The 11642-nt window shown below is 40.2% G+C and overlaps 1 protein-coding gene across 10 annotated transcripts in view; it reads right to left on the bottom strand.

The window, feature by feature from the left end:
• Positions 1-400: 400 nt before the first annotated feature.
• Positions 401-11642, bottom strand: part of LOC120797560 (collagen alpha-1(XXV) chain) — a 144225-nt gene continuing 132983 nt past the window's right edge. For 9 of the 10 annotated variants that reach the window (XM_040141328.1, XM_040141327.1, XM_040141331.1 and 6 more), the window contains 9 exons: positions 11062-11142; positions 10653-10688; positions 10050-10103; positions 9851-9904; positions 9166-9192; positions 7841-7894; positions 6220-6306; positions 4361-4399; positions 401-4130 (listed from right to left, as the gene is read on the bottom strand). In XM_040141328.1, the coding sequence (XP_039997262.1) occupies positions 4128-4130; positions 4361-4399; positions 6220-6306; positions 7841-7894; positions 9166-9192; positions 9851-9904; positions 10050-10103; positions 10653-10688; positions 11062-11142 (435 nt within the window). In that variant the 3' untranslated portion in view covers positions 401-4127. The remainder of the gene's footprint in view (positions 4131-4360; positions 4400-6219; positions 6307-7840; positions 7895-9165; positions 9193-9850; positions 9905-10049; positions 10104-10652; positions 10689-11061; positions 11143-11642) is intronic. The other variant, XM_040141322.1, reaches the window with a different exon arrangement.

Raw genomic sequence — 11642 nt, 5'->3', positions numbered from 1 at the left:
TTCAACGTTGTATATTTTAAGCATCAGGTGGCCTACATGTACTCATGAAAGAGTACATTCCACCACTAAGATAATACTTCAGCTCAATCCACGATTGTTGTATAATAGACTTTACTATACCTGGTCAATTGTATTTCTGTTTTACCATGTTTTTTAACATATTCAAATACATTATAAAAGTATTTTACTGCGATACTTGAATATGTTTCCTTACAGCAGGGTTTAAAATACAAGCGCTATGTTCACACACATATATTTTTTGTTTTTTTCACTGGCCCGAGTCACTGAAGGGGTTAATGGTGACCACCAATAAAGGTAAGTCTGTTGTATGATGTATTTGAAAGACTGTGTTTATTTGGCTCCAACATTACAGTCAAATGAAATGCCATCTTGAAATATAGCAGTGCGTGAACACAAGGGTTTTCAAAGAAATGTCAATCAAGTGGGTAAAAAAAAAAAAGAGGAACACAAATGCAGAACATAAAGTCAACATATACCACAATGTAAAAAAATGCAGTTGTAACTCAAAAAAGCCCCAAAGTGGATTTTACTTTGCATTTTTGCCTCTGTACCAAGACGGTTTTATTTTGGAGATTATGTGGCAATATGTTAAGGAGTGTATGCTACTGTTTCTTAAAGGAAAACTTGACTCAGAGCTTTTCTGTAACAATGCCAGATACACAGATGTGGGATATTAGTGAGACATTTCGGGGCTCCTAACCCGCTCTGGTAATACTGGAAATAAATGTTTGAAATATTTTGGCACGTCTGCTGTTACCAGAATAAACTCAATGTGAAACGTTACCAAGGAAACACAACAATCAAACAAACAAACAAAAAAGAAAAAAGAAAAAAATTGTTCAAAAACACAAAAAAAAAAAATCAATTAAAAAAATTAGCTGCACATGCTAAAGACAGCACCTTGTGAGAACCAATACTGTAACAATAGCTGGACATCAAAACACAGAATAAAACAAAAAACACATTGCAAAAACTTAGTAAATAATATGGAAATAACACTTTAAAACATGAGTGAAGGGACAGTTTGAAGCAAAAATAAACCAGTCTGAATTGATACTGAATAAAAGGTCCAGGTTTATATTTGTTTCTTTGTCTTCTGGTAAATAATCATTTTCTTTCCAGGTAGTGGTATACAGGGTAGCATGACTGAACAAATGGAGCTATAGAGACCACAGTTGCGTGATATTTCAGCTGCATTTGATGCTACACACATTAACCAAAGTATAAATTGCACTTCTTGTCAAATGAGCACACATTTTAACAGTACATTAATAATCCACTATACATATATCAAACTACATTCAATGCAGAGAGAGAGAGAGAGAGAGAGAAGAGAAAGCATGTGAAAAAGCTGTGGTATTTAACACGGCTGCATTTGCCGGGCCTGTCAACATTCAGGCCATCAGTACTTTGTTGTCATAGTTAGCTTTCTGACACACTAACTTAAATAAAAGCAGAAGTAATCCATGGTAAGGCCTATAATGTGAAGTGAAAACTCACTGTAATTTGTAAATGACCAGCTTCCTTCACACTGTACCGTTTGCCTTACTATGACCCAAAATCCTTCATATCGACAGAGACGCAGCGGAAACTGACATCGGAAGCCAAAACAACTCAAAGGAATGCTGTTCAGAACCAAAATGCCTTCATTTAAGAAATTATACAAAAATAAATAATGTACCACTTAAAATACTGAGACAAATACACAAATATATGCACAAAAAAAAAAAAACCTTAAAATTGTTACACACATAAAACCCCAACAACAATAAAGAAACCTGTTGTGTAGTTCTTGCCACTGGTAGAGTGCATCAACCGAGCTGTTGTTGACCTACTGTCAGTTAGCACCGTTGTAATCTATACAGAAGCGCATCATTTCCTTATAATGATGCGATGAACTGTACAATCAAACAAACCATACCGGAATAAATCTTCGAGTCCACCTGTGGTTGCTGCTACATCACAACAAAATGTGGGTTTTTTTCACACCTGCCCTTACAGTAAATCACTCATGCATATTTCTAACGTTGAAGAAAAAAAAAAAAAAAAAGAGTACTGCGAGTATCACCTTGCATAGCACCCACTATGTCAGAAGGCAATATGAATATAAGTAACAGGAAAAGATGACTAGACAGGGGTGAAAAATAAACCTAGCTCCATTTATTTTTGCTCCATCTGATATGGAATGTGACATAACTGGCCACCAGCTAGCTTGTGGGTTATCAATGGAAATTGACTGAACTGTGTCGATCAAATTCAGCTTTTCTGGCACTGTATTACATGTTTCCTATATGTTTAAGACAATACATGAGGTGTAGCAGAGACGTGTGACGCGACTGAGACGGTTCTGTTCAACACAATCTGCCCATAGGTGTCCCGCCTGGAACGCCAGAGACTGCGCGTTCAGCTAAACCTGACCGTCGCTCTGTTAGAGTCGAATGAACCCCAACCCTGCTTGAAACAAAGCTGTGTGTGTCCAGCTCCACTAAAACAATGCTTGTTTTCCATATTTAAGAAATCCATAAGTAATCAATTGCGTACATGCAGTGAATTGACAACACTGTACAAATAACATCCCATACAACAAGTCCAGAGTGAAAGTGTAGCATAATTTGTTACAATGCCGGATTTGTTTAGCACAAACAATGAGCTTCCTCAAAAGCACGAGGCTGTACAGGTCAAGATGGACGCGATCTTACTGTATGCTCGGCTGGAGCTACAACCTTCATGCTATTTCAACATCCTGTAAAAATTCATATGAAAAACAGTGCGCAATGTGTGTCTTTTCAATAATCACAACTTTTTTTTTTTTTTTTTAAACCAAACAAAGCTTACCCTTCTGAAATAAAAACCATTCCAATAATTAATAATATGATATAAAGTTGTAGATTTCTGATAAAGGAATGAATAAAAGCTTGAGGCACCAAAGGCTATTATACACAAAATACAAACAATTTTTAAGAATGAGAGCAAAAAGAAAAATAAAATGAAGAAAAAAATATGATTGCATTCTGCTGACGCTCTCAGTAGACCCTGGAGCGTTGCTTGTCAGGAGAGGCAGATGCTCCAGCTGATCTCTATGGAGACCGATGAGACTGTAGTCGACTCTCCCGCAGAATCCATTCCCGTGCTCAGAGGGGGTCCTGAGAAGGCCTGTCCAATCTCAAATCCTTGAGAGCCTGATTTGTTTTCCTACCGGTTCAGTGAGCATGCCAGGTCCCCCCCCCCACCTCTCTCTTGTCTGGAGATGTGCGGCTGTCGGAGGCACCACACTGATGATGCTGAGCCAGGAGGGCGACGGTGAAAACCTGCTGATTTCCTACCCTCGGCAGGCATCACCACAATAAAGCAACAACAACCCACAGCTTTACTTTCGGGGGATTTTCAGGCTACCAGCCATGGCGTGACTCCCTTGGGAAGATTAAAGGAAAGCAAAAATTACTAATTCAGAGCTCTGGGGTTTTTTTTTAGTTTTTTTTTATGTTAGTGTTGTTGTTCTTTTCTGCAGAAGCCATGACGCAGCCACAAAACAGTGACATGTATGTACAATACATATAAATATAGTTTCAGTACACTACTCATGCGTTTGCAGGGGTCAGGGGTGCAATGTTCTGTTTGGCACAGTCTTTTTTCTTTTTTTTAGTCTTCTAGAAAATGGTGCTGCATGAATGGGTGGTGAGCTTGTTGAGACAACACAAAACACCTAGCATTTGGTGTTAGAGAGCCAGTCCAGATCCACGTTCTTGGCTTCCTCCTCCTCCTCCTCCTCCTCCACCTCCCACGTCTCCTTTCATCCCTGTGAATCTGGCTGGGCTGCGGCGCTCCAGTCTGAGCCATGCAAAGGCTAAAGAGACAAGTTCTGCCGCCAGCCAAGGATCTGACCTCCACCACGATGTGGATGTGAGAGAGCAGACACACACGTTTTTTTCCACACGGCGATGTGAGTAGAAGCAGCGTAGGGCGTGAAACTTGGGACGGTTATCTCTTTTTGTATCATTGTACACATAGACTTCTTTTCTTTTAGACTATTTTTCCATTAAAAAAAACCTATAAATACCATAAAAGAAGCATTATTTACAAACTCCATGCGTTGCAGGTTAGAGTGATCACTGCAAGAAAAACACAGGAGAGAGAATGACACGAAGATGAACAGGTTTTCATTTTGTTTCATGACTGAGCGGGATTTTTCCCAGGACTTATTAAACAGAAAACCCATGCAAACACAGAGAAGCAAAAACCCACATGAAAAAAAAAAAAAAAAAAAAAACACACATACTGTACTTGCATTACTGTAGTCTGTCATATTACTCAAAGACAGTATATCACGTATATATATTACCTTCTGCCAGCATCCAGGCATTGGTAATCCATCTGGGCCCTGTTTAGACGAGAGTAGCAGGGAAGAAAAGAGCAATAATGAGGAGTGTAAGCGGAATGGCAGGTTTGCTATTAGTAACAGATGTAGATCACACAACGATTAAAAGCATGATAAATGAGTGGATTTTATGCTAGTACACATAAGAAATGCTTTCTCTGACTTACTGTACCAGTTAAAATCTGAAATGGAGTTCTTTCAAGACAGGAACTTATCCTTCAGGAGCTATGAAATTGTGAATATGACTGTGCTGGATTGTGTGTCTGCATTTTTAAAACAAGATGACTTGTTTACTTTCTAATTTACTTGCCTTGTTTGACTGTATCTGTGAATGTTAGTTTTATAAAATGACATGTAATAACCCCAAGGGCATTGTTTGAGTCATGCACGCAATACACATCAAAGTATATCTCATGCATGGAAAGATGTGTTGATTCTACTCCGATTTTGTTTTAGTGGCCCCATGGTTGAGTTTCAGAACAATAACACTGAGCTGGGACAAAATAATGGGGTTTGGAGACACTATAACAAAAACAGGTGTTTATCTTAATTTAAAGTTATGGCAGCTGGTTCAAGTAAATGAATGTAGATGTAATTTAATGAAATGACATTTGTGACGTGAATGTTTTCTTACCTATTATGGCTCTTTGATTTCAGTGTTTGCACACAGTATGCTTTATTACACCCAATGCTATTTCAAGATGGATTTCAGTACCGCTCATATTTTTGAAACACTGTTTTGAAACTTCCATGCATTACACAGCATTGTTTCAGAAACCGAAAAACATGATAAAAAGCGTCAAGAAATGCATTTTTTAACTGCTTGAAATGATTTGTAGCAAATGTAATAATTGATTTTCTCTCCTCTTCGTGGTCTGGCCCAATTGGTACAAATACAGGAAGGGAAAAGGGAAGTTAACAGAGTAGAGGAGGGGTCCATGCGCCTGAAGCATGGGTAACTCATCAGTAAAGGAGTCTGTGTTAGCATCAGGTTAAAAGGTAACTGGTCCATGGAAGAATCAACTAGAAGGAAACAGGATTTCAGCAGAACTTTTTTTCTCCAGTTTTAATCAAGGAAATGAAAGGATTCAGTTAGAGGGATAGATTTAAGCATCACTTATATCAATAATCATGTTTACTTTGTATCTTTGACTTGTAATAATGTGTGTTGTCTAAAAGAGGCTGCTTGCAGTCAGAAAGTTAGTGAGATAGTTGTTGGTGTGTGTTGTGTTGTGTCATCAATGGTATGTAGGAATTGTCATTTAAGGATTAAAATATGGTGTGCTCATGCCTGTCGAGCTCTCGAGACATGCATGGTTTTGTTTCAGCATTGACTGGAGGTGAGAGGCATGCATGGGTAAGAGGTGGAGGAAAAAGAGAAATACTGTACCAATTGGCATGGGGCATCCAGCCCGTCCAGACCTGGCTGCCCTGGTTCCCCCTTTTCACCCTTAAATCCCCGGAAACCCTGTTTGCAAAGATGACCTAGGAGTGTTACTGGGAGAGAGGTGGATGACCCGTAACCCCTGCATCTGTCCACTAAGACTGACACGGGGGGGGGGGGGGGGGGTGCGAGGGAGGAGCTGCCCTGTAAGCTTGCCGATACCACAATCCAGCCCAATTACATGTTTTTCAGTATTTAATGGCCTGTTTTTGTGTCTGAATAGCAGAGTTTTGCTAAAAAGTTATAGATTCTGTGTTTCAGGTTGCTTTGGTCTGGTGGAAGCTGGGTATCTGTTTCGTCACAGGGCGCTCATCCTTGTTTTTGGGACGTATGCTCTACACGGCTGGGAGACGATTTCCAGCTCGCAGTTGGGACATACCAATGGGCATGGTGCATCTAATCCAGGCGCACCCTGTTCTCCTTTCTCGCCCTTAGGCCCTTTTTTGCCCTTCTTTCCCTTCTCCCCCTGTGGATACAATGGTTTGGTCAAGTTAAAATCAGTTTTTGAACATTCGGGACAGCACCGCTATTAGGAGGGGAGTGATTAAAAAAAGGGAGGCTATAGCCCACAGAGGAGAAAGACACATTGTCAATGTTAGATAGGAGGGGATACCAGACAGTACTGGGTATTCTAAAAACATTCCTCAGGACAGGAGGACAAAAAAAGGGGATAATACAGTGGGAAGGAGTGGAAAACAGCTGATTGCCAAAAGGGGTGTCAAGGGCACAAAGGATGAGAAAGAGTAGCAGGGAAAAAACCTCCAGAAAGACAGAATCCAATCTACTACACACTGAAAAACTTCAAACTGTATCCCTTCAGAATAAAATGCTGTTATAAAATGTTAGTTGATATAAATGAAAACAGAAATTAAAGCATGTGAGAAGAACATTTCAGTACCAAACTTCACAGATTTAATATCACAGGTATATTTTCAGCCATCTTGAGATGAGATGTGTAATGTTTGGTGTAAAATTGTACTTTAAATGGTATGAATTTGCAGCAAAGTGAGCGAAATTGTATCGTGTGCATAAAAGGTTTTTATATTAGCACTCATAACTCACAATTAAAAGTGCTATTGTGGTGCTTGTTTATTTTGGGGTTTTTTTCCCCAAAACTAGCATTTTTTTTAAGTCATCATCCAAATCCAAAATCTGTCACATTCAGTGTTGACAGTTATTGCTAAATACCTGGAAGAGAAGCAGTGCTAGGATCTGTTCTGTGTTGGAAAATGGTTGGTAAATACAGAGATTCACAGAGCACGCCAAAGTATGTTTATGTTCAAAGGAATGGGATACAGTTTCTTAGAGACATAAAACATCTAAGAAACATGTCATAGGTGTTAGTAAGTGTGGAGACATACAGATAAGATAGACACTAGTTTATACACAAGCAAGGGAAGAGTTATCAACAGGCTCAAGAACTCAAAGAAATGAAATGTTTTAAGTTTATGTTCATGCATGGAAACAACAGAAAAAAAACAAATGGGAATTTTAAGAGCCTGTTGTCAATGGACTTGTTGGATCTAACATGTTGAAATCACTTTTGGATGCCTAAGAATGAGATTGGACTTGTGATTTCGAGTAATGAGATGGCAAATCATTCAAAGGTGGAGAACAAAAGCTGATTTGAGAGGACTGGTGAGGACTGGTATAGAGCTCCAATTGGTTGATGAAGTTCATCTATCGAGAAGGCACAACTGCTACAAAAAAGACAAAGTCAAGCCTACTTGAACCCTGTTCAAAATATCTGCAAAATTAGAAGGACTTCATTAGGATGCATAAAATAATGTTTCATATAATCAAAATGTGATGTATTTGATTCCTTTCAGCTACACTGTACTTTATTCAGTCACCATGTGTCTTAAGCTAGTGGGGGAAATCATACAAAGCACAGTACAGCATCGACATAAATACCTCTACAATTCCTGTCACTGTCCATTGACATCAGTCCTCTATTAAGGAGTTTATTCGACAAGTCATTACAGCATATCTACATCTACCTTTTCTCCTCTTTCCCCAACGTCGCCTTTCTCTCCCCTTAAGCCTGGCAACCCCTGTAAAAGTACAACTCCGCTTAATTACTCTGGCTTACATGAGCAGAGACAAAAGAGGCCTTTCTTGTCCTTACAGAGCTGAAGAAAACACATCAGGATCAAACTGAAAACAATCTGAAGCTAAGAGAAGGAAGGTGAAAAGTAACATACATTGAGCTCAAGAGAAAGTGGATGGATGTGCGACAAGAAATAATTGAGTCCGAAAGAAAAGATTGCTGCTGCTGCTATTCTATTCTAAAGGACAATCCCAGTAAAAAGGGAAAAGCAGCAATGTCCCAGAATCAATTGCAATAAGCTATGCACAAAAGCTTGAGTGGGGACAAGCACCTGTTTTTTCTTTCATCCGTCACTGATCAATCAATGAGCATCCAGATGAGGAGCATCACTTAATATAAACTCTTATCTGTACTGATGTTAATGTTGGATACAAGGTGAAGGCTCAATATGACTAATGACGGGATGTTGTAATGTATGATTTATAGTTATAGAGAATCATGTGTCACTGTTACTAAACCAGGTGGGATTGTGGAAATTCTAACCATGTAAACTTCCTATACATGGGCTATCTCTAACTATGGGGCGGCTGTGGGTCGGGTGGTAGAGCGGGTCGTCCACTAACCAGAAGGTCGGTGGTTTGATCCTGCAGTCCGCATGTCCAAGTGTCCTCGGGCCAACTACCGAACCCCAAATTGCCCCCGATGTTTCATAGGTGTGTGAGTTTGTAGAAAGCGCAGTATGTATAGAAAAGAACACTGTATGAGTGCGTGTGTGAATGGGTGAATGTGGCGATAGTGTAAACACTTTGAGTGGTCGATCAGACGTGAAAAGCGCTATATAAGTGCAGTCCATTTACTTTTAGCATTTACCATAACTACCTGTAACGAAATACACATGATAGGATAGGACTCTTTTACATTATGTTACTTGTAACCCGTTGTTGTTGTGTGCAATGAGTTGTGCTGGTGTGGGCTGGATCTCTTTGTGTGTATACTGAGTGGTGATGCACACCTGATTCAAAATGAGCCCGTCACTGACGGACAGAGGGACAAATTGTCAACACTGCCCAAGCCAAGACATAATGAAAGTCATGTAATAATGAAAGTGTGTTTTTGCATGTGTTGTTGCATTTGATTCTGGTGACTTTCACCTATATAAGCACCCCTATACTGGAAGAAGCCGTTAGAGTCACTGTAACATCATTGTTGCTGCTGGCTCTTTTTTGTCTCTCTGCCCTCACGAAAAATTAAGCAATTAAAGTTAAATAGACTTACATCCAAGCCTGGCGTTCCAGCAGCTCCCTGCAAATAAATAACATCAGCCACATCAGTAAGAACTATGAGAGACAATATTTAAACTTTAGCAAAGATGGAGGAGGTGCTGCTGAGGGTATTGTGGATGTCGGATTACTTAAATTTGCCACTGCAAAATGTGGGGATCGTGCCAGCTAGTGATGTGTGATACTACTCAGCATATACTGTTGTTTTCAGTGTGTGAAAACACAGAATTGCTTATGAAGATCTGCATTTTCAGTGTGCTGCCTCTGTTTTTCTTAACCTCAATTCGCACCGTCACCAAGAACAGGTGCATGGAAACCATTTCCAACCAGGGAATTATTACTCGATATGATAACCGAAAACACGACTGATGCCCACTTTAAGCAAAATCGAGATGATTCGATGTTCACCGAATGTGAGACCCTTTATCAGCCATTAACTACAAAAAATGTCTACAGGCATTACACTACATGTGTGATTGTTGCTTAGGGTCAGCAATTTTTAGCTCAACTATTGAGAGCTTGTGGCTCAATGCTTATCACTCGGTTTCTTGGTCCTATAGTGCAGGTTTTTGAAGTCTATTTTCATGAAAAGCACGTGAGTGTTGGTGCTGCCAACTTATCATTACTCATCCCTGAATACAAATAATGTTTCTACAACATAATATCCTCATCAAACTTACAGGTAGTCCATAAGGTCCCCTTGGTCCTGGCTCGCCGGGTGCTCCTCTCTCACCCTAATACAAATGAATCAGTGTTGTAATCACTTAAATCATACAGGATCACTTTAAAATGAGCTGGTGCTGAAAACACCCAAAATGAAAGTTAAAATGTACTGTATCCTCAGTGAGGTCAAATGTCAAAAATAAAATTCCATCTTACTATGTCACCCTTTGGCCCAGCAGGACCAGCTGGACCCGTAGGCCCATCCATGCCCTGCAGACAGTAGTGGTGTCATGGTGAGTTTACATCATTGGACTATAAAAGGTCTTTCAAAATAAAGTTCATACTCCGAATAAATAGCAGATGGAGAGCAAGAATCATGTTTAGCATCCACATATGTACAATATTCCCACATGGTTTGACCTACAACCAGCACACAGAGCTACGGCTAATACACGTGCATTTGCCACAAAGAACATTTACAACACTGCTGACACAGTTAATGTATGAGTGTGTGTTAATGCTGAGTTAATGCAACACGGGACAAATGAGAGCCTTGAAATGCCTGCTGTAACGGCTTTGTGTATGGTCACTATCCTGTGAAATATATTCAGTGTGGGTTGTTCAGCTCATGAGGCCTTGCGGAGATATAAAACAACCCAACAAAAGCTTAAATAACTTTCTTTTCGGTCACAAGGAGATACAATAAAATGAGCTGAAAATGGGTAAAACGTCTGAGGAGAAAGGGACTGTCTGGAGGGTGAGAGGGAGAAAAGTAGACAGAAGTTGGGTGGTGAAGCCTCTTGGTCACATGACACTCACCCTAATTCCGGGCTTGCCGTCCAAGCCGGAGGCTCCCTGTGTGGTTATGGAGGTATGAGTGACATGAACAAGGCGGGATTAGTACCAGATGAACACTATTATTAGGACAGGTTGATGCCAGGGTTTACAACAACTAAATTACACCGTGTGTTACAAGGGGTTTGGCTAGGTAGTCAGCCCAGGCAAATGGACATGAGAACACAAAATGGAGAGGGCAGTACACACACACACACACACACACACACACACACACACACACACACACACACACACACACACTCAAATGTGTGCACTGACGCACAAGAAATCTGACAGGGCTAAAATAGAAATGAGAGGTTTCTATTGTCTGAAGAAATACAGGACAAGGCTTAGTGGCTATAGATATCCTATGGTGCATGGCTGTACTTACGGGGAGACCCAAAGGTCCACGATCCCCTTTGTGTCCTGGTTCCCCTCGCATACCCTTCACACCATGCAATCCAGGTTCACCCTAGGAACACGAGGGAACAAGGGAAGCAGGCAGACGTGACACAGTCGTTGTACATGGAGCTGCACCTGTATGTGTGTGCTTGCTTTACAGATGCTGACACAGTGTGTTTTGTCCTGCCCGTCCAGAAATAGCTCTTCTAACACCCTTCAATCAAGCAGTTAACTTCTTTGTGTCTTGTATGATACTGACTTCCCCTGTAGGTCCTTGCTCGTCTGCCTACTTTACAACTACTCTCTTTAACTCTGAACCCCTCTAATTTTTACCTTCTACTCCACCAGTAAAAGCCCAATATCCTCACTTATTGTCCCTGAGCTCAGTAACTATGGGTTGTTAAAAAAAATGACCCCCATGTGCTATTTTGATGAAAATTCTAATCTGAAGATTAATAACTTCTTGGAAAGCACTGGCTAAAGTAATGTTACCTATTCATACAAGGTATATGGAATACGATTCAGTGGCAGAAGAAGAATCTAATAATTGGTATGTTTTTGAAGATAAAG

Source organism: Xiphias gladius, chromosome 12 (genome assembly GCF_016859285.1).
Source record: "Xiphias gladius isolate SHS-SW01 ecotype Sanya breed wild chromosome 12, ASM1685928v1, whole genome shotgun sequence".
Lineage (NCBI taxonomy): Eukaryota > Metazoa > Chordata > Actinopteri > Istiophoriformes > Xiphiidae > Xiphias > Xiphias gladius.
This window is presented reverse-complemented; position numbering and strand designations above follow the sequence as displayed.